Source organism: Balaenoptera physalus (genome assembly GCF_965194825.1).
Source record: "Balaenoptera physalus genome assembly, chromosome: 13".
Classification (NCBI taxonomy): Eukaryota; Metazoa; Chordata; class Mammalia; order Artiodactyla; family Balaenopteridae; genus Balaenoptera; species Balaenoptera physalus.
This window is the reverse complement of record NC_138892.1, coordinates 59,957,634-59,979,979: the sequence shown is the minus strand read 5'-3', so window position 1 is coordinate 59,979,979 and position 22,346 is coordinate 59,957,634. Positions and strand designations below refer to the sequence as shown.

The window sequence follows — 22,346 nt, the reverse complement described above, 5'->3', positions numbered from 1 at the left end:
TTTCATTTTTTTTTTTTTTTTTAAATTCTTTTTCATTTTACAAACCCTTGTGTCGAGGGCTGACTTTCAATAGATCGCAGCGAGGGAGCTGCTCTGCTACGTAGGAAACCCCGACCCAGAAGCAGGTCGTCTACGAATGGTTTAGCACCAGGTTCCCCATGAACGTGCGGTGCGTGACGGGCGAGGGGGCGGCCGCCTTTCCGGCCACACCCCGTGTCCCAGGACGAAGGGCACTCCGCACCGGACCCCGGTCCCGACGCGCCCGGGGGACGCGGGTGGCGGCCCGCCGGCGGGGACGGCGGGGGACCGGCTATCCGAGGCCAACCGAGGCTCCCGCGGCGCTGCCGTATCGTTCCGCCTGGGCGGGATTCTGACTTAGAGGCGTTCAGTCATAATCCCACAGATGGTAGCTTCGCCCCATTGGCTCCTCAGCCAAGCACATACACCAAATCCCATCAGACTTTTAAGGAAGAGGAAAGGCAGGAACCTGGCAGGGGAAAGCAAAATTTTGGCTTGTGACCCTTAACCCCCTAGAAAAAATGAGAAGCTTAAAATCTTGTGAAGAGGTTGGGAGTAGATATTAATGATTACTATTAACTGAGCATTTACTATGTGCCGAGCATCATGCTAAACTTTACCAACATTATCTAACTTAATCCTTGACACCAATTCTGTATGCTAGGTATTATCCCATTTTACAAATAAGGAAACTGAGCCTTAAAGAGATTAAGTAAATCAAGTAGCAGGTCCAGATTCAAGATCTTCCAATGCATGTGCTCTTACTGTAAAGTATCAAGGAAAACTGATATGTCAGAGCCCCTGAAGGGGCATTGTCTTCTTGTTTTTGCACTGAATCAAGTCTAACTCCAGCAACTACAGCCTTCTCCTACACCCAGACTTCTTATCTCAGGAGGTGGGAGTAGGGGGTGGTCAGAAGGAAAAATAACTGGGCATCTCTGTGTAAACCATGACCTGCATGTGCTGTATATGATCTCCACCCAAGGGACGGATTCACAGTGGTCCCAAGAGCCACTTTTAGGAGCTATTCTCATCCAGTAGTGGGAAGCTTCCAGTTGGCATAGAAAGAGGACCCAGCTTCAGGCCTCCGTCCCCATGGATGGGAAACTGGGGGTATCTGTTGTTATCCCTGAAGTTTTTTTGTTTTGTTTTTATACGTCTGAATAAAAATGCCAACGTTTTGCAGCTTCCTGTCTGTCAAATAAAAACCTTTAGTGTGTGAGGTAGACCACCCCTTTTCTCTGTCCCTCAGCGGTGGATAGCTACCACTGTATGCTTCTTTCTCTGTCTCCTGATAGTCCTACTCGGCCCCATGTAGCTTTCTCCAGCCCTACTTTTCCTTATTCCCTTAAGACAAGTATAGGGCACAGTCCTTTTCATTTAAGGGTTTTACTAGTAATCTCTACCGGGCAACCAACTGGGAATAACAAAACAAGCAAAAACAACACGTTTAGGGAAGTTAGAAAAAGCCCTAAGAGGTGGAATACTGAAAACGCAAATGTTTTAGAACTCTCATTCTCTTAGATCTCTGTGAACACTTCCCCAGGTGCCATCAAAGCCTGTTGTTAAACAATAGTGCCATCTTCAGTGGGAGTCCGGTCTCTGGATTGGGAGGCTGTAAACGGATAATCCTTCATAAGTCTGGCTGCTCAGTTAGCCCCTGCTCCACAGACTCCTGATCTCCTTCCACACCCGCTCTGCCCCTCCCGGTTCTCCCAGCACCTGAGGACGAGCGGACTGGCCGGGCCGGTCCCTCCTGCCGCTCCAGGGATCCGGGGAAGGGCGTACCCAGCCTCCCCGCCCTTGACGCAATCTCCCCGACTCGCCTCAGCTCCACCCTGCCCCGCAGCCTCCAAACACATTTCCCCGCCGTAGGTCCGCCCCTTCTCCCTTAGCCCGTCCCTCTCTCTTACGGGTTCTCGCTCAGCGCTCCTGGTGATTGTGGTTTTTCCGGGAGAGACCACGCTTCCCCTCACGCTCTCCAACGGCTCCGCCTTCCCGCCGGAGCCTGACCCTTCCCAGCGTGCTCGGCGATTCCGGCGTGCGAGGCCCTCAGAGGGCAAGGCCCTAGGGCCTGGTTTAGGGATGCGAAAGGCAGGCTGGGAATGGTAGTTTGATAGCCCGCGAGGGGGGCTAGAGGCTGGCGGTAGGAGGGACTCGTTGTCCCAGCGTGCCCTGCGCCTCAGCCCGCGCGCTCGCAGTTTCTCGCTCTCGCCCGCCCTCCGCTCCCTAGCTTGCTCGCGCTTTTGCTCGCGCTCTCCTCGCGGATCGAAGGGACTGTGGCTACAGCCTGTGGCTGGGAAGGACGACAGAGGCGGCGGTTCAGGAGAAACGAAGCTGCAGTGGTGGTGGTGGGAAGATGTCGGGCGAGGACGAGCAGCAGGAGCAAACTATCGCCGAGGACCTGGTCGTGACCAAGTATAAGATGGGGGGCGACATTGCCAACCGTGAGTGCGGCCTCAGGGGTCCGGAGATCGAGGCTGGGAGGGAGAGGCAAGGGGGACGGTGTTGGGCTGGCCCCCGAGGGCCTGGAGCGGTGGGGTCATGCAGTGTGGGCTAGTGAGGGCCCCGCGCAGGTCTGCTGGAGGTGGCGTGGTGGGGAGGCTCCGTGTCACGCCTGGGACCTGAGAGGCTAGGCCTGGGCTGGAGTCTCGAGATGCAGGCGGCCGGGCGGCCGGGCGGCCGGGCGGCCCGCCGGGAGGGGCGGAGAGCTGGGCCTTCGGCCGGCTCCAACCCTAGGCGGTTGGTAAGGAGGCGAGGCGTATCTCTTGCCTCTCACCCTTCAGTCCGGATCTCTGTCTCTGATTTTGGCAGCAGCGAAGCCACCTCGAAAAGGAAGCGCTCCTCTATTTTGTCGCGGCTCTCCACCGTCAGGAGCCTAGCCGGCACGTGTTGCCAGGTCCCCTGCGGATCGCCGGCTCCCTCCGCTGTGGTCCCTGACACCAGCTTCCCTACCACGTGCTTTGTTGTAGTTTTTCGTTCTTTACTTCAGCTCCTTCCTTGGTGGGGGCCGCCTTCTGCTCTTGGGCCAGCTCAGGGACCGTTGGAGGGCACCCCATAACTCTTGGAGATGTATCTCACTGTTCTCAAAGTTATTCATCACTACCCCCAATCTGCGCAGATGGCTTTAGTTAGTCGTCAAATTTGATTGTTCTCAAGGGTTTCACAACTTTAGGAGTGTTTTGAGGTCCTTCTCACCCCAACTAGGCAAACCTGTGAATAGTACTGTTAAAGGGGGGGACTGATGTTAGAATATTAGGACTGTGCTCTGACTTACTCAGCTGCCACTTACTCAGTGGCAGCTGCCTGCCACTCTGGACAGATGTCTCACTTTCTGTCTTCTCTCTTTCCAATTTAAAACCCAGTTAGGGGGACAGAAAGTGCTTGTCTTTGGGCTTTTAAATGGTTTTGACAGTAAAGATAGGCATTTAGGATGCCTTTGATCCTATGGCTGAAAACCTGAGTTTTCAGACTTCCAAAGAATCACCAAAACTTGATCACAAAAATCAAATCTGAAGTCCAGGATGGGCCATGGAGAGGGTATCCGGTGAACAGAACAATGCTTTATAACATAATTGACATGTAGTGGTTTGAATCAGAAAAAAAATTTTTTCCCTCTTGCAGTTTATAACTTCTGAGGCACTTGTGATTCCAGATACCAGTTTGAAACTCTTTTGGGTCACATACCTCTTTGAAATCTGCTAAGAGCAGAGCTTGCTGAAGCCCAGGGACCTTAGTTTAAGTCTCCTTGACTTGTTATTTGAAGAAATAAGTCTACATAAATTGGGGTTACTAACATCTAATTGGGGTGTCTGGGAAGGGAAGAAGGTAGCATTTAACAATGCATCAGCTTGGAGTCAGCAATTGTATGTCTACCTTCCTGTTGTCCCTGACGCCGACAAATTTCCTCCAGTCTGCTTTGCATGTATGTTGGATACCTTGGTGAGAACCCCCTTGAAGTTCATAATCCTGTCCTACCACACCACAGATATCATCTTTGGAAAGTCTCCCTTGCCTAAGGAGACAGATGGTGCATACCCAGTTGTCACACTATATAAGGGAGGAAAGGGAGTGTTGGCTTTTTTATTTCAGGAAAGGAAGGTAGAGATTTAGAGATTATAGGGAGGTGCATTGCAAGAGACAAAACTTATTCCCTCTTTCGTCCTTTGAGCAATGGCACTAGGGAATATTAGAAACTCTAAGTCCAACTTCTAGGTGTTTCTTGGATGGTAACTTAGACAACACATGCAGGACTGATACGGGGTTCTGTTCCCAGGGGTACTTCGGTCTTTGGTGGAAGCATCCTGTTCAGGTGTGTCGGTACTGAGCCTGTGTGAGAAAGGTGATGCCATGATAATGGAAGAGACAGGGAAGATTTTCAAAAAAGAAAAAGAAATGAAGAAAGGTAAAAACAATCCCCCATGAATTTCCTAAGTTTGACCCTTATTCAGTCCTGTTTGTTTTATTGTAATGATGCAACCCCTACCCTAGCACTCATTGAGATATTTGGAAATTTGGAATGGCAAGGGGGATTCAAGTAGTTTCCCACCCAATCCAAACTGATCAAACTTAAGCAAGACCCTGAAGAAAATCCACTCATCTTTCTGAGGGGCAACAGGGCTCCAAGAGAGTGAGCAAGGCAGTAAGGCTGATTGTCTCTTTACAGGTATTGCCTTTCCCACCAGCATTTCAGTAAATAACTGTGTATGTCACTTCTCCCCTTTGAAGAGCGACCAGGACTATATTCTCAAGGAAGGTGACTTGGTAAAAATGTAAGCTTAAACTATTTTAGAGCACTTGTCTTTTTCCTAAGCATTCACAGTAGTGCCAGTTGCTAATGCTGTACTCTGCTCTTGCCTTTCAGCGACCTTGGGGTCCATGTGGATGGCTTCATCGCTAATGTGGCTCACACTTTTGTGGTTGATGTAGCTCTGGTAGGTGGACCACTTTGAACTCTGTTCAGCCGGTGGGGAGTGGGGGAGGGCGCACTGCTGCTCGCTTCTTATCCCCAGCCCCACCACCACGCAAGTTTTGAGAGAGTATCTAGAGAAATGAAAGGGGAAAGGGTGTTCTCTCTCCTCACCACTGGCTGCATAATGGACGCAAACAGATATTAACTGAAAGACCAGCTGAGTTAAAGAGCTTTCCAGGAAGGCACTCACTGCATTTCCTTATCTACAGGGGACCCAAGTAACAGGGCGGAAAGCAGATGTCATTAAGGCAGCTCACCTTTGTGCTGAAGCTGCCCTACGCCTGGTCAAACCTGGAAACCAGGTAAGCTGTTGAGTCCAACTCCAAAGCTTGATAGAGCCAAAGATGCATTAGGCATCTACAGCTATTCTGTGCTGAAAGAGAAGAGGCACGAATTAAAGAGTAATACCAAAGAGCAGTTAAATCTGAGTGCCTACCTTAGGTGGTATCATGCTAGGTGTAAGGGGATATGTGGTCCCTTTCTCGTGGAGCCTATAGAGATCCTTTTTCATGTTTTGGATGTGCATCTTTCCCCAAAATAATTTGAGATAGATAGCTTACAAATAAAACACAGATACCACAGTTTTAAAACTCAATTTTAAAAGCTTATAAAACAAAAATCTTAATAGTACCAGTAAATTGGTGACAAAGAGGCTAAAGCCCCTTGCAAGACAATATTAGGAAGCCCAGGGATCATAAACTGCTCATGAATTAATACAATTTAGTGTGTTAGACTATTAGTGGAGATTTTTCTCGAACACTTAGATATCAGAGACCTGTTCAATACTTAAAGCATCCTCTTTTTTTCTGTGCTCTCTTCTTTACACTTTTCATCAGTTTGTCCCCATTGTTACTTAATTGCATCATTTTTACTTAAAGCTCTGTTGTAGGTTTCTTACAGCGGTACCTACTTCATAGAGCTACCATAAAGTATTTTGAACAGTACTTGGCACATAGTAAGCCCTTGTGTCAGCTACTATTATTTTGCACATTAATTATTTTTAGTATTTATGTACTTACTATTGTGTCTTTTCACTGGAAGGTACTGTTAATATAGTGGCTATTGTCTAGCTATGACATTAGACTTTCTGGATTCTCACCCTGTTGCCACCCCCTACTGATTTTAAATAACTTCAAGTTCAAATTTCCTCATCTGTAAAGTGGGAAAAATTAAATTGTGCCTTATTATCACATGGCTGTGAAGATCGAGATCATCCATGTAAAGTGATTATCACAGTATGTGGCACAGTTTAATAATAGCGTGATTGGTAATTCACTTTCCTTTTTTTCTTAAGAACTGTAGTTTAGGTGAGGATCAGATCATGTTTGAAAGAGGTAAGAAGTGAAAAATAAAAGTTTCTATACCCTTTCAACAGGTTAGAATTCCAGGTATAATGGACTAAACACTATGGTCAGAAAACCTGGGTTTATACCACGTTCTTTTGGTTAACTGGTTTAACCCTGGACAAATCATGTAACCTTCCTGAGCCTCAGTTTCCTCCTCTAGATTGGGATGTAGATCTGCACTATCCACCTTACAGAATCATTATCTAAGTAGACCATCTTCGTGAAAGTGCTTTGTAAAATGGTATGCAAATGTAATTTCTAGGTTGTAGGGATGACAGGGCCTATGAAATGAAAAACCAATGAGAATCATTGCACTTGCTTGAGGATATTAGATCTCTCAGTTCTTTTTTTTTGTTTTCTCAGTTCTTTTATGCTTCTTGTTCTCATAGTAGACAACTCCCTAGCCCCTGTATCTTATCTTCTATTTGATCTTGTACTTCTAGAACACACAAGTGACAGAAGCCTGGAACAAAGTTGCCCACTCATTTAATTGCACACCAATAGAAGGTGAGACCTCAGATAGTAGGGTTGGGGGTCTAAGTATGAGTGGTTTTGCAGAATTAAGACTTTTGCTCCCTTGAGGATCCATCTTGGCTCTGACATAATCCAAGCCAAAAACCTCAGTGCCCTGTGTTTCCATAGCAGGCACTTTGCTCTCATTGTCTGCTCCATAATTCTACTTGGGTGGGTGGGTTGAAAACCTTTTGGGATTCTAGGTGAGTGGTACCATAGACTTTGTCCTATCTGCAGGTATGCTGTCACACCAATTGAAGCAGCATGTCATCGATGGAGAGAAAACCATTATCCAGAATCCCACAGACCAGCAGAAGTAGGTGCCCTGTATCCCACCCTGTACCTTCTGTCATACCAGACTAGTCATGAACTTATCCTTCCATATTCCAGGCTAATCTTTTCTACTTTCTACTCTAAACTCCAGGAACTACTTATTGCTCTTTATGGTTTCCTTTCTGTTCCTTTTAGGAAGGACCATGAGAAAGTTGAATTTGAGGTACATGAAGTATATGCTGTGGATGTTCTCGTCAGCTCAGGAGAGGGCAAGGTGAGGAATGTAACAGAGCTAGCAGGGGGGGCGGCTGAGGGTGTGTTCCAAGAGCACCAGACCAAAATGTGATCTTTTTTAGGCCAAGGATGCAGGACAGAGAACCACCATTTACAAAAGAGACCCTTCTAAGCAGTATGGCCTGAAAATGAAAACTTCTCGTGCCTTCTTCAGTGAGGTTGAAAGGCGTTTTGATGCCATGCCCTTTACTTTAAGGTACTACTGCACTTAGCAAGGAAAGGGCTTGGAACCATTCGGACCCATATACCACACACCCAGAAGCACTCTTTTTTTTTTTTTTTTAATTAATTAATTTATTTAATTTATTTATTTTTGGCTGCGTTGGGTCTTCCTTGCGTGCGTGCTTTCTCTAGTTGCAGCGAGCGGGGGCTACTCTTCGTTGTGGTGCACGGGCTTCTCATTGCGGTGGCTTCTCTTGTTGCAGAGCACGGGCTCTAGGCGCGCGGGCTTCAGTAGTTGTGGCTCGCGGGCTCTAGAGCACAGGCTCAGTAGTTGTGGCGCACGGGCTTAGTTGCTCCATGGCATGTGGGAACTTCCCTGACCAGGGCTCGAACCCGTGTCCCCTGCATTGGCAGGCGGATTCTTAACCACTGCGCCACCAGGGAAGCCCCCAGGGGCACTCTTCCTTCCCCCACCTTTCCCTCCCTCTCTCTCCTCTCCTGCCTAGACTTGTAGCTCCAGCCTGCGTGCATGCCTTCTCTCCCTCTCGCCATCTCCCTCTCATAGAAGGTAGTGTAAAAAAGCAATCCTACGCGTGATTTCTGCCTGAGGGTAGGAGTTATTTAAAAACATGAGCAAAATGGTAAGACATGATAAGGAGATAAGGATACCTGAATTTGTCTCTCTCTCCCCAGAGCATTTGAAGATGAGAAGAAGGCCCGCATGGGTGTGGTGGAGTGCGCCAAACACGAACTGCTACAACCATTTAATGTTCTCTATGAGAAGGAGGGTGAGTTCTAAGAAGAGAGTTGTACTTTGGAGCCCCTGATTATGGTCCCCTCCTCCCTATAGCTCACAGAAAAGAGGATGGATGACAAGGGAACATTTTATCAAAATACTTTGTTTCTCTCATAGGTGAATTTGTTGCCCAGTTTAAATTTACAGTTTTGCTTATGCCCAATGGCCCCATGCGGATAACCAGTGGTCCCTTTGAGCCTGACCTTTATAAGTCTGAGATGGAGGTCCAGGATGCAGAGCTCAAGGTTAGTGTGGGATGGAAAGGGGCGGGCACGTGGCACTTGTCTTGGGAGTGAGTAATAAGTGATGGGAAAGTCCTGAAGAGAGCTACAGTGCTGAGAGTAGCACTTGGTGTTTGCTCCACATTCCTCAAAATTTGTTTTCCTTCTTCCTTCTATATGTTCCAGGCCCTCCTCCAGAGTTCGGCAAGTCGGAAAACCCAGAAAAAGAAAAAAAAGAAGGTTCGTTAACAATCATCCCTCTCTGGCAGGGTGAACTTGATCCCTCTTTATTCCACCTTCCTGGGTCATGGTGGTTGTATAGATTTCTGTATGTCCTTATTTCTCCCCATCTCAGCCCTGACCTAGAGAATTAGGATATTTTTGTCCTTGGTCCCCCAGACACTACCCTAAGTTGTTGGAAACTGACATGTCTTCTCCCTCTCCTTTCCATGAATGTAGGCCTCTAAGACTGCAGAGAATGCCACCAGTGGGGAAACTTTAGAAGAAAATGAAGCTGGGGACTGAGGTGGGTCCCATCCCCCCAGCTTGCCACTCCTGCCTCATCCCCTTCCCACCACACCCCAGGCTCTGTGAAGTGCGGTTCGTCTTCTCCACCCAGGACCACCAGCAGAGCGGGGTCTCCCTGTCCTCATCCCAGTCCCCCAACCCAGCCCCCTTCCAACAACAACCAGCTCCAACTGACTCTGGTCTTGGGAGGCCAGGCTTCCCAGCCATCGAAGACTACTTTAAATAGAAAAGAGAAATTGAATAATAAAATCAGGAGTCAAAATCCATCGTCTTCAAGCCCCTCTTTCTAGCCTTTTTCTACTATTCTCTGCTTGGTCGAGGTTTATGACCCTACAACAGAACGGGGAAGAGGCTAAAGTAGCCACCACCACTAAAAACTCAGCTGAAATTTTTTTATACCACTCCAGTGTCAGCATTTTCCCATCTGTTGGGGCTTGTTCCTCTCTCTTTTCCCACTCTCCCCAAGTATTTTATCAGGCCTCAAAATAGAGGAGCTATTCTTCAGACTGTTTTTCTTCACATGTGGCAGATTCCTTTTATGATCCAGGCTGTCTAGTCAGGCCCCTCCCATTTTTAGGAGCTGGAGCCTGCGTTTACCAAGGGATTCTCATCTATCAAATGGATCCTCATTTGTAAATCTTTGTAGTCCATTTTGTTCTGCAGGACATTTTTTTCCCCCTCCACAAGGCTGTAAAGAAGTAATCCATCTCAACCATGTCCATTTCTTTGGAGTCAGTGGGATTCTTCCCTTGCTCTATCTTAGAAACCTGAGTTGGAAGCTCCACTGTGGTTTTGTTCCCTGTTTGAAATATTTTGACCTCCCTTTCTTGAAAGAAAGACCTGGAACCAGAGGAGCAGACTGATTGAAGAGACAAAACTCCTGGCTTTCTGAAGCTGTGGACTTGGATGAATTGCTAGGGGTTTGGAGAGAAAGGTGACGAATTTCAGTACCTCTGGCATGCTGTCCCAGGGAACTAGGGCTCCCGCTAACTTACAAGGTTTTTAAACATATTGAAAATGACATGGCATTAAAATAAATTTGGATTTGCTCATAATCATGTGTCTTTGTTTGCTGCTCTTAATTGATGGCGGAGGGAGAGTGTGAGTTGAAGTGATGATCATTTGGAACCTGTTTTGTTGTGTTTTGTTTTGTTTTTTTTGGCATGCAGAATCTTAGTTCCCGGACCAGGGATTGAACCCATGTGGAATCTTAACCACTGGACTGCCAGGGAAGTCCCTGGAACCAGTTTTCTATAGCCATATTTTACCTTTCTAAAACAAGGAATACCTTGGGTTGGGGAGACATAAATCCTGGGTTCTCTGAAAAGAGTACCTTTTCTATGGGAGTTTGTGATTTAGTTTTCTGAAGTTAAAAACATACACCTTGCTGCTGACACTGTTCAGGACATTAATGTTTACTGCAAAAAATAAGAACACTAGTATGCAAGTGATTATCTTGATTTAGGAAGCCAGGAAGAATGCATTTAGTGTTATGCAATTTTTCAGGGCCAGCCTGAGATTGGATGGGTAATTTGTATTAGAGCATCTTACATATGAGGCATTGCTGACCTGAAGATACTATGCTGAACGAAACTGAACACATCCCTTCATGAGAACTTATAGACAGTGGGCAATCAACAGGTGAGATCCCAGTGGATTTGATATAAAAATAATCCTAGGGTTTTTTGTTTTCAAACACATTACCTTCTGCTGGTGACAGTACTAGAACTGCTTAAGCACTTGGAATAAGGGCCCTAAATTTAGAAACCTTGTTTTTCCAGAGCTAAAAAAGGTGAAATTTTATAAAGGGAAACCACTAAAAAAGGGATTATAACAAGCTGTACTGTATCTTACAGTGAATAAGGTGAAGTCTGTATGATGAAGGGTTCTCTTTCATACTTCATAACTGTAGCCAAATATTTGGGTGTCTTTTCCGGGTACTTCTGACCTAACCATACCGTGAGACTGGGAAGTTGTCTTGCCACCAAATACCATTCTTGCCCTAAAGAAATGTGTAGCTCATCTTGCTTCCCCTCTGTCCATTGATTTGATCTTCGCCCTATGCAGAAGGAGACTCACTTAAGTTTCTGAACAAGATGCATCGTGGCCAGGAATATAGTGACATTCTGCCTCAGGCATTGTAGAGAAAGACCGGACTTGGCTAGGAAAAGAGTTTATCTTCGATAGTGACAAAGTTCTCTGTAGTATGACAGCTTTCTCAACTCCTCACTTTACATCCTTTCAATGTTCTGAAATCTTAGGACCTTTGTAAGTTCCAAGATCGAATCTCCCTGCAGCAATTTAGTTTAGAAAATAAGGTAAACCAGTAAAACAAATCAGGAGTTTTTGTTCAATCTGCACCTATCCATAGTAAAATGGAGGATATCGCCAGGCAACTGCAACTCCCATGAAGCAATGAGAGGGAAGGCGGAAGTAGCTGTCCTCTGTTCGTTTGCACCTCTAGGTCTCTTATTGTAAATATGTGCTCATATTTAAATAATACAGTATCCTCATAATAAAACTGGGGGAAGGGGAATTTTATAACTCAAACTCAAAATAGTGTTTTCCAACAGAACTTTCCTAATTCAATCACTTCTCAGGTACCTAAGGCCGAAAGCTATTGTTACTCCCCTCGGGCAGCCCCGCCCCTAGGGGCAGGGCGAGACAGCGGAAATGACGACAATGAGCGTTCCATTAAATATCCGTAGGCGGGCCTCTACCTCTCTCTCGGCCTTAGCGCCATCTTCGGAGGTGAGTGTCTGAGTTGCTGTGTTCGGATTCCGAGTACAATCCATTAACATCTGATCTCTGCACTTACCATCGTTATAGCAAACTAACTGCAGACTTTTTTTCTTTCCCCGTAGAAACCTCCGCGCCATGAGAGCGAAGGTAAGCAGTCCCTGGCAGTGAGCTGAGGCTGTTAAGAATTGGCGATTGTTGGGGTAGACCTTGGCAAGGGAAGTTCGCCATCGTTCCGGGATCGCTGGGTTCTCAAGGGTGCCCAAGAGATGTTGGGAGAGGAAGGATAGTTTGGGGAGAAGCAAAGGAAGTGGTGGGTAAGTGCTGTGGTGAGAGAGGCTGGGAGTGCGAGAGAGGGCGGGAGTAGAAGAGCGCATGCGGGCTTCGGGGTTTTACGTCTGGGATCCGGGTGGGAGTCCAAATTGTTGATGTGGTTACTCATATAATGCTCTTCATATCCCTGCCTAAACTTGTTACTAAAACTAATGATACCTTGTTTTATTCTCTGCCTCTGGTTATGATCGGTTGCCAGTGGAGGAAGAAGCGAATGCGCAGGTATGCTGAGAAGTTTCCAGTACAGGAGGGGGGAAGTGGAGCGCGCCTTGGATAAAACTTGGGAGGAACATTTGGTTTAGAAATCTAAAACAACTTTAGGTGAAAAACGTTATGAGCATTGACTGGCCAAAGCCAGGAGTTGGGACACAAGACGGTAGCATCGTATTGTTCGTTGATTTTACCCGTCCCTTGTATTGTGTCTAGATGTAAAATGGGAGGGAAAGACTGAACTCGGGTTTGTGGGCAGGAGGTGTATTCTTATGTCTGGTTTTCAGGCTGAAGCGCAAAAGAAGAAAGATGAGGCAGAGGTCCAAGTAAACTTGTACACCCATGGAAGCCACAGGAGCAGAAACAAGGGAAGGCAGAGGACAGGGACGCTGGTACAAATTGTTGGACTGCTTGCCTACTGTCTAGAACTTGTCTCAGTGGATCTGGAACATCGATGGCCATTCTGATCGCCTCGACCGCCTTTGAGAGACCCACCTTACTCGTGTCAAAACGGTCCCTTTTGGTCCTTTGCCCTGGACCTTTGACATACTGGACTAGTTCTAGTCTCAGTTGTGGCTGAATGTAACATGTAACAATAAATCATCTCTTTTGCTGTCTTAGCTGAAGAAAAAAATTCGTCTTGTGTGTTATGTGGTTTTTATGGTTCCATTGGCTGGGGATTCTGTACCAGTACAGTCGACCTCTCTACCCCGTGATGTAGAGGAAGTCAAGCAAGCTACTTAGGCTGCAAGTCGGGTGTGGGGGTTCCGGCCCTCGGAGCTGCTGGAGCATTGGGTGGCCCTTACTTGCTGGAAAGGGTGTTACACACGCCAGGGACAGTTTTCAAGTTGATCTCGCGGGCATAGGGGCAAAAAGTGGTTCCCCTCCTCCCTTGTCTAGGCTTGCATTACAAAGTCTCGCTTTGGGGACTCTTTGCTGTTGGGTCGGGTTGCCATGGTGACACGCAAAGCTTGCTGGGAACTTCCTGCGGCTTGTCGCGCAAGTACTTCACACACCATAGAGTGTGGTTCCGGGTCTGGTGGCTAGAGTGTCATTTCTTCCGCAGGAAGCGGAAGGGCGATAGGATAGGCGGCTCTTTGTCGAAGCTAGAGGACCGGCAGGCGGCAGCAGCAACTACGGCGGCGGCAGCAGGTGAGGGAGGCGGGAGACTTAGGTGGAGGCCGCGCCCGGAGGGGAGGAGTCGGGGCCGGCCCAGCGGCTGGGCTCGGCCGGGCTACACAAGGCCCCCCAGGACCGACTTGGCTCTTCCTCACGTATCAGGGCCGAATCCCTTTTCTGACTGACCCCGCTTCGCGAGCAAACGCCAGCTCCGTGACGTCACAGCCCTGCCCATCCCCTCTGCTTGATGTCACCCGGAGTCCCCTTCCTCGCTTCACTAAGTGCTCCCTTTAGTGTCCTGTTCACCTGGTCCCCGGCTGAGCTCCGGCGGCACTGCACAGAACCTGCCAGGCTAGAGACATGCTGCGGTAAACTCCTAGGACTTTTTTCGCAAACTCTGGGGTGTTGCGAAGCGTCACAATCACCGCTCTCAAGTCTAATCCGCCATCCCATTGCGCTGTCAGTCGCTGCCCTTGCACGGCTCCCTGTTCGGAGTTCCTAACCCCAACCCTAGGCCGGGCTTTGATCCCCACATCCTCCTTCACCTTGAGACAGGGTGCCCCTCACCTTTTGTTCACTCAGGGCTGGTTTTCCAACCCGTCCTCCTAGGCTCTCCAAATTAGTTCTGTTCCTTACTACTCTCTTCTTACTGGCGGCTTCTCCCTTTGACAGGGGAAGTTCAATTTGAATCCTAAGGAAATCTTGACGTGCCCAGAGCTCTTGCCATTTTGTCAGACTTCATTCTTATAACAACCACCCCGTAGTTCTCCATTCTTACCCCTTCTCACACCCAAGTCTCTGTTTTTCTCCTGTTCAGAACCCAGCAGTGATGTGGAGGTGGAGACCCACAGGAGCCCCGGACTTCACCTGAGCTACCTCAGGTATCAAACAATCCTGGGAAAGTTGGGTGGGGAGGAATATCAGATCTGATTATCAGCTTCTGGTGGGACTTGTAACACGGGTCAGGCTTGGATAGATGCCATTTATTTTTCACCAGGTCATTTCCCTTTTATTGAAAATTTGTGTCTTCTCTTTTCCCACTCTTTTTTCCTTGATTGTTTCTGTCTTTCTGAGACGACCTCCCTTTGGAGGAAGATGACCCCTCTTTTACAGATTTTCTTGCAACTCTGGCCTGTGACCTAGTCGGTTCATTTTAGGGTTCATTTTGCCTTGAAGACAAAGTCAAGGCAATGGACCGGGTGGTTGGGGGCCGTCAAGGCCAAAGAAATTGGAAAGATTCCCTTATACTCAAGGGGAAACAATATGAAGTTTTCCTATTTGAACAGCAGGGGGAGCCTGGAAAGGCTTAGGAGGTCAGACACGTGGTAGCAGGGACTCCTAGTCTTGTTGGCGGTGGGGAGAGGAGAGTGCTAGAACCAGGGCAGTGGACTGACGTTCTTGAGCTCTTTGGGGAAAGAGGAGATTTTAAAAGCTTTTATAGAGTCTGTAAGTAAAGAGTATCTTTATAGGGCGAGGAATGATGTGGTTTGATGTCAGTGGGATCTTCCCGTGGAGGGGTAGGAGGGGTATAGAATGGGTAAAGAAAGGTCACTTGTTCCTGTGAAAGTAACTCCTTCCTATTGCCTTGATCTTGCCACAAATGGTTTTGTCCTTTTGAGGTCTATAAGTAGAGATTCCAGCTGTAGAACTCTTCCCCTGAAATGGAGGGGGAGGGGGCTGACCACCCTAGAGTTGAGAATAGTGGTAATCCGGGAGAGAATACCAAAAAATGACAGGTTTAGGTATTGCCCCCAAGCTGGTGATACCAGTCTTTTTACTCAGGATTTCCTGGGGTCTAGAGATCTGATACTTCACAGAGTCCTCACCTGAGATCCCGTGGAAGAGGGGGTCAGGGAAGTAATGTCACCAGTGCTCCACTTTCCACAGCCCTTAGTAGCTCACCAGCTTATCTTAGCCGCTGTTCCCAGTCTCCTCTTAGCCTAATCAGACACCAACAGCAGTTTTAATTTTGATTCCACAACTTTAATAAGGTCAGTTCAGAAGGGGAAATAAAATGCAACACTGTTCTCTCCCTGCTCCTTCCTTGGCGTATCATCGTTAGTGAGATGAGGTAGCTTCACCCCAGCTCCCTCCCTCCGACAGCCAGGCAAGTGTGAATCATTCTGACCTAGACCGGGTGCACAGGGCCTGGGCAGGACTTCTGACAAGCCAGCCAGTCCAGGCAGAATTCTCATCCGTTAGATTCTCCATCTCCAGAGCCATTGTGCCTCTGGCCTGCCTCTTGCTGGCCTGCCTCTTGCTGGACTGCCTGCCATATAGTCAGCAAGAGTTTGGCCCCTCTGGAGGACCCCTGTTTGACACAGCTCTCCTCTTTCCTAGCAGTCACCAAGGGTGGCAAGAAAAGGAAGAAAGCCCTGAGTTGGGGGGGACCAGGATGCCTGACCGGGACAGCTATGCCAACGGCACTGGGAGCAGCGGTGGAGGCCCTGGAGGCGGTGGCAGCGAGGAGGCCAGTGGGACAGGGGCAGGCAGTGGCGGGGCCAGCTCAGATGCTATCTGTAGAGACTTCCTGAGGAATGTGTGCAAGCGAGGCAAGCGTTGCCGCTATCGCCATCCGGACATGAGTGAGGTGTCCAACTTGGGGGTGAGCAAAAATGAGTTCATCTTCTGCCATGACTTCCAGAACAAGGAGTGTAGCCGCCCAAACTGCCGATTCATCCATGGCTCCAAGGAGGATGAGGATGGCTATAAAAAGACAGGAGAGCTTCCCCCTCGGCTGAGGCAGAAAGTGGCAGCCGGCCTGGGCCTTTCACCAGCTGACCTACCAAATGGGAAGGAGGAGGTCCCTATCTGCCGTGACTTTCTCAAGGGTGATTGCCAGAGAGGCGCCAAGTGCAAGTTCCGTCACCTGCAGCGGGATTTTGAGTTTGATGCCCGGGGTGGAGGAGGTGCTGGTGGTGGGGGCTCAACAGGCCCAGTTCCCCCAGGACGACGTCATGACCTCTATGATATCTACGACCTCCCTGACAGGGGCTTTGAGGACCATGAGCCAGGCCCCAAGCGCCGGCGAGGTGGATGCTGCCCCCCAGATGGCCCCCATTTTGAATCATATGAATACAGCCTGGCTCCACCCCGAGGGGTGGAGTGCAGGCTGCTAGAGGAAGAGAATGCCATGCTCAGGAAGCGGGTAGAGGAGCTAAAGAAGCAGGTCAGCAACCTTCTGGCCACCAACGAGGTACTGCTGGAACAAAATGCCCAGTTCCGCAATCAGGCCAAGGTCATGACCCTGAGCTCCACTGCACCAGCAACTGAGCAGACTCTGGCCCCCACCGTGGGCACTGTCACCACTTTTAACCATGGCATCGCCCAGACTCACACTACTCTCAGCAGCCAGGCTCTACAGCCTCGCCCCGTGTCCCAGCAAGAACTGGTGGCCCCTGCGGGAGCTCCAGCTGCTCCCCCAGCTAATGCTGCACCGCCTGCCGCTCCACCACCCCCACCCCCACACTTGAACCCAGAGATCACGCCACTGTCGGCTGCTCTGGCTCAAACAATTGCCCAGGGAATGGCACCCCCACCTGTCTCCATGGCTCCTGTGGCTGTATCTGTGGCTCCTGTGGCTGTATCGATGGCCCAGCCCTTGGCAGGAATCACAATGAGCCACACCACCACTCCCATGGTGACTTACCCCATCGCCTCCCAGAGCATGCGTATCACAGCCATGCCACACTGATGGGGCTAATGGACACTCCCCTGGTATAGCCTCCCAGGGCTGGGGTCGAGGGGCCCTTACCTACCCACTCGCCTAGCCCTCCCAGGCCCTGTCCGAAGGGCTCACTCATGAACTAGGACAAGAGAGACTACAAGGAGTTTGCTTCTGAGCAGGGGTTGGGTTGGTGTGTTTTCTCTCACCTCCCTTTTATGAGGGTCCTCTTGTCCATCTTCCTTCCAGCCTCACAGAGGGGGCTTGCATAGGAGTGCAGACTGAAGCCAGCAGAGGAAGGACTGACTGAGGGGCTATGTGTTCTCTGATGGGAATTTGGGGGACATCGTTGGTCTTGTCCTCTCTTCTGCATGGCACAGGTTCCAGCACTGGCTTTGGAAGAAAAAAAATACCCTGCCCAGAGGGGAAGCCAGGAAAGATTGGGAAGTGGGTGGCCAGGAGAGAAGGCCTGATAGAAGCCATCAGACAATTTGGGGCCTAGCTGAGTTGGACAATACAGGAACTGCTCCTGGGCCCATGGGAAGGCGGGGACCATAGTACTCCAGCCCAAAGACTAGGGGAGCATTCATTACCTTGGCTTGGCCTGGACATCCATAGGGCAGGGCCCACCATGTTCCAAAGAAATAAAAAAATATATTTTTAACAAATGGAGGCAGTGAAAACTTGCTTAGATATTCTGCGTGGAAGATGGGAGCAGTAAATAGATCTGCCAAAATGAAATAAAGACCCCACTCTCACATAGTAGTAAGGATGGATGGAGGCCAGTGAAGAAGGGTAGGGACCCAGAACAAGATCAGATGGGGCTTTGGGGAAGGTACTTTGTGAGGTAAAAACATTGGAGCCACCTAGTCTTGTTTAAAAATAGTCCCATTTGTTTTGGTTTCTATCTGCACATACTATTCCCAGGTTGCCTTAGTAACCAGGGCTCCTAGGGTCATTTAGGGGGCAGGTACTAAGAAGGGTGGATGTGCTGGGAAATGGGAATGGGATATGTATCAACAGATCCTTCCCTTATTCAAACAGAGCAGGGCAGGTGGCAGTTGCTCTCTGAGTTGACAGCAGTTGATGTAACTCCTACCCCATCCCTTCCTCAGTCACCAGTGCCTTAAGCCTTCAAGGCTTAAGAGGTGCTGGGGAAAGGAGAGTTCTTCTGGGGACACAAGCCTCAGGGTTCGTCCCTTTCTTCCCTCTGCCTCCACATAGAACCACAGAGGTTTTAAATCCAATTAAGAGTCAGTAAGGCCAAGGGTCCCAGTAGCCAAACCTCAGTTCCTCCTCACCTCATGGCTGATGGAGGGGAAACAACTCAGGTGTCTAGTCTATGGGACAGTGGATTTGGGGGTAGAGAGAGTGATCCTGGTTTGTTCTTTCCCCATCATATCTCCTGCTACCTCTTGCTCTCTTGTCTGGTTGATCACTCAGGTTACACCTGGGGTTGGAGATGGTGGGCTAGGTCAAGGCCAGTCATTTAAAAAAAAGGTGGGGGGGGGGTTGCGGCACGAATGACTAAAAATGGGCAAATACTGAAATATTGTTTGTGGATTCTAGAAACCACACATTGATAAGCCTAATGTTGATTTTCTGGCACAATTCTGGTTTATTAAAAGAGATGGTTTATGAGCATTTAGACAAATGTGATCATAGATATCAACATGAATTAATCCTAGCCAAACCCTGACAAGCTAACTTTATTATTTTTTTGCCAAGTATCTCTAAAGAGGTAGATTTGGGAAACTGTGGAGGTCGTATGTACTTTATTAACGTGCTCCAGCTAAAGACCACCAGGAATACACCTGCAGTTGAACAAGTTGGGTTTAATGCTCATTGCAGTGATGGAGAGAGGATGCCATTTGGAACCACGGTGTGTCTTGCAAGAGGGTGTTAGAAAGGACCCTACAGGACTTGAACTTCATTAAGTGAGTTGGGGGAAGGTTCAAGGAAGTGGAGCTTCACTCTAAATTGAGTGCTGTCAGGGAAGCAGGGAAAATTCTATAATTGCGTATCTTTATCTTATCTAGAAAAAGGGCAGTCTAAAGTGAAGCTGAAGCTGCATTAGCTGGGAGAGGGGGATGTTTGGTGTTTTGTGGTTTGCACACTGACCTTGTCTAGTGCTTAAACAAAATTGTGAAGTGATCTTGTTTTTTGCCTCACTTCATCACAGTCACTGAGTACTCTTGTCTGATATTGGTGTTTTGTGAGATTGTTTGTGTTCAACAGTACCTGTGAGCCCAGGTCAGCTGCTAATAATTCCAAAGCCTAGCTGTGTCAGGCCAGTTCCCAGATGTCAGGAACTGCTTTCCTCTTTCTCACCTGCTAAGTCATTGCAGATAAGAGAATAATTATGAGTCAGTTAATAGTAGAGTTTGATGGAATCAAAACTGAACATTTGTGCCTAGTAAATGTTGATTAGCACATTCATGTTAGAGAAATCTCTAGTCTCTAGTGATATACCCAAGGGCTATGTTTTTTTTTTTTAATTGTATAAAAATATGAAAAGCCCAGTTGCCAACAGTAACACAAGGAAACACTAAGTAATATGGAAATTGTCTGTAACTTGTATTGACTAAATTAATCCAAAGGGTCAATTTGGATTGACCGACCTTCCCTCTAAAAATTGCTTGAGCCTGTCTGAGAAACAAATGCAGAGATCTATATTAGCAATAATTCATGTGAGAACATGGGACTTCCAATTGGCTGCAAAAATTAAAATCTTATTCTTCATAATATGTCAGTTAATAAATATCAAGAGGCTGCTATGTTCTAGGCACCTTTCTAGAAACTCCATAAGGGTAAAAGAACCATAGTTGTGCATTGTAAATATAGTAGTTCTACCACGTCTATCTGAGTGGAACCAGTTCTAAAGTATTGTGTGTTCTTCTAAATAGTTTTTGCAGAGGGCCATTGGCAAACCAGTGGGGCATCTGAAAAAAACTGGCAAGAGAAGACTGAGGGTAGACCCAATAGATGTCTTCAGATATATGAAGGGCTACCTAATGGAGAAAAAGGTCCTGTGTTGCTGCATAGGAAATAAGCAGAGAGTTCTAGAAAAATTGCTAACATGTGAGTACTTACTTTAAACCAAGGTACTGTGCTAGGCACTTTACATGCAATATTTCACTGACACAATGGGCATTATTATTATACTTGTTTTGCAGAGGAGAAAGACTTAAAGAGGGTAATCAACCCAAGTCTCCACAACTAGTAAGGAATGGAACTAGGAATCTCTTCAGGCAGTCTGACTCCAGACTTGGCATAAGAAAGTTCTAATGATAGCCATCCAGCAATGGGACCACTACTTTCCAGTAACTTACAAGGAATAATACAGAGGAAGTTTCCTCAAATCCCGTTGCCCCTTCCATCTTGGAGAGTAGGCTGGGACCAGATTACCACATCCAACCCTGGGAGGCAACTGTAGTTTACATATAAATGCAGATTGCAAAACCAGGAAGTCTAAGTGCTCTCCTCTAACAAATGGCCATCCTTTTTCGTGTTACCCATTTACTGCTTATCACCACCAGGTGGCACCTCGGCAACAGAATTGTCAATGGGCGGGGACCCATCTTGTTTACTTGTTCCGGTGCCTTGCAGCTGCTGATTCTGTGGCTCCTGGGCCCCAGCTGGGAAGAGACCTTCCTGGGGATGAGCTTTTGTCCTCCATACACCATCTTCAGTAGGAGGATCTGATGATCTAGATAGGATGAGAAAGGGGAAAAGTTTGAAAAGGAACTTCCATAGGTCACCCTCTTCATCCTCCAGCCTAAGGGATCCCTTCCCCTACTCCAGCGTTTGGCAAATTTCAGTTTATAGGGAGGTTTCCCTCTGAGGATGTTCATCCATTTTCCTGCTATAGTTCTGGTTCGTCAAGTTGGTGGGCACTCACCTCCTCCAAACTCCTTGAGCTTTTTTACCTGCTCATCTCTCAGAATACAGAGAACATAGGAGGCAGATGGAAAACTGTTCCTTACAAAGTTCTGCAAACTGAAAGAAGCAGTTTAGATACTGTTTCAGAGAAGTAGAGAAAGGGAAGTGAGAAAATTTAAGATTAAGGGAGGGAACCTGGGCAGGGATAAGTTTTAAACAGCTTTGATGAAACATAGCCTGATGAAATCTATGCCCTGCAGAGCCAGATAAAATTTAACAGCTGTAAACCAAACAGAGTAACACTAGCCCCACATACATCGCATTAGAATGTAATCATGACCAATCTGTCCCTCCTGGGCTTCCGATCAGTCCAGTTTCTAAGTCCCTGGACAACACTACACCTCTAAGTCCAGTTAACTAGTAACGAGAGTCATCATCAATATACCCTTTATTTTTTCCTTCCTAAACCTACACAGTGCGATGTAGAACTTAGTTCTACATCTGACTGTATTTTAAACCTTCCTTATAACCCAGGCAAATGAGAAACAGAATTGTCTCATTACTCTTGATTTCCCATTTTAGTGTCCTAGCAGTTCCTCAGGGTCAGGAATTCTTGGAAAATGTAATCATTTCGGCTGCAGCTGAGACCCCACCCCCCTTGGAGCCAATTTAGTTTTAATTTGCTCTTTAAAATAGAGATGACTAATTCTTGGAGATAGAATGAACTAACTTGGAGATTTCTAAAGAGAAATAAAGCCTCACTTCCTATTCACTCTGCTTTTTCCCCCCTCCCGCTTGCCTGAAGGCTAGATTATCTCAATTCTGTAATTTTCGGGTTCTCCAGTTTTCTCTAGAGTCTGTCGTTACACTGCATAGACAAAGTAGAGGACTGGGAACAGGATAAACAGGGTCAGTCATCGAACACTTTCATTCCAAATAGGGTAATTTCCTTTCCTTTTGTAAGGACAACCAGCAAGAAAAAAAGTGGAAGGATAAGGAATGTGCTTAAAGTATGAAAACGTGGGAAAGGAGACAAATGAACATGTAGGAATCGCAGACCAAGTTCTGCCAAACCGTCTGAAGGGAGTGGAAGGAAATCCCGACGCTCCACAACCCCTCAACTTCGCAACTCCAGCTCTCTCTAAAACAGAGTAATTGCAGGTGCGGCTCTGCATGACGTCATACCATAGGCACTCCAATCCCACGTGGGGGAGCTCCTGGTCCCGCCTCTCCGCTTGAAATGGTACGCCGCTCCTCCTCCTCTTTCTGGCTAATC

General features: G+C 47.7%; 2 protein-coding genes and 1 long non-coding RNA gene across 12 annotated transcripts; 2 read left to right on the top strand and 1 right to left on the bottom strand.

The window, feature by feature from the left end:
* Positions 1-450: 450 nt before the first annotated feature.
* Positions 451-1,915, bottom strand: LOC309641675. Its single transcript, XR_014252733.1, has 2 exons — positions 1,741-1,915; positions 451-1,633 (listed from the first exon to the last, which is right to left on the bottom strand). It is a non-coding gene; the product is annotated as an uncharacterized lncRNA (long non-coding RNA).
* A 297-nt stretch (positions 1,916-2,212) lies between these two features.
* Positions 2,213-13,041, top strand: PA2G4 (proliferation-associated 2G4). 7 transcript variants are annotated; one of them, XM_082421827.1, is made up of 17 exons: positions 2,213-2,465; positions 4,295-4,423; positions 4,685-4,790; positions 4,883-4,952; positions 5,200-5,292; positions 6,780-6,843; positions 7,087-7,165; positions 7,318-7,396; positions 7,479-7,612; positions 8,272-8,366; positions 8,492-8,619; positions 8,782-8,835; positions 9,055-9,121; positions 9,962-11,597; positions 11,724-12,012; positions 12,395-12,417; positions 12,693-13,041. In XM_082421827.1, the coding sequence occupies exons 1-13, from the start codon at positions 2,378-2,380 to the stop codon at positions 9,118-9,120; spliced, it is 1,185 nt and encodes a 394-aa protein (XP_082277953.1). In that variant the 5' UTR covers positions 2,213-2,377; the 3' UTR covers position 9,121; positions 9,962-11,597; positions 11,724-12,012; positions 12,395-12,417; positions 12,693-13,041. The 7 variants fall into 7 exon arrangements, with proteins under 7 accessions (XP_082277953.1, XP_082277952.1, XP_082277949.1 ...); XM_082421826.1 differs by having other exon boundaries at positions 9,958-11,597; XM_082421823.1 differs by having other exon boundaries at positions 9,055-10,764; positions 11,495-11,597.
* Positions 13,042-13,298: 257 nt separating this feature from the next.
* Positions 13,299-17,856, top strand: ZC3H10 (zinc finger CCCH-type containing 10). 4 transcript variants are annotated; one of them, XM_082421821.1, is made up of 3 exons: positions 13,299-13,557; positions 14,342-14,405; positions 15,868-17,856. In XM_082421821.1, the coding sequence occupies exon 3, from the start codon at positions 15,920-15,922 to the stop codon at positions 17,216-17,218; it is 1,299 nt and encodes a 432-aa protein (XP_082277947.1). In that variant the 5' UTR covers positions 13,299-13,557; positions 14,342-14,405; positions 15,868-15,919; the 3' UTR covers positions 17,219-17,856. The 4 variants fall into 4 exon arrangements, with proteins under 4 accessions (XP_082277947.1, XP_082277946.1, XP_082277945.1 ...); XM_082421820.1 differs by having other exon boundaries at positions 13,300-13,557; positions 15,865-17,856; XM_082421819.1 differs by lacking the exon at positions 13,299-13,557 and adding an exon at positions 13,568-13,892.
* The last annotated feature ends 4,490 nt before the right edge of the window (positions 17,857-22,346 follow it).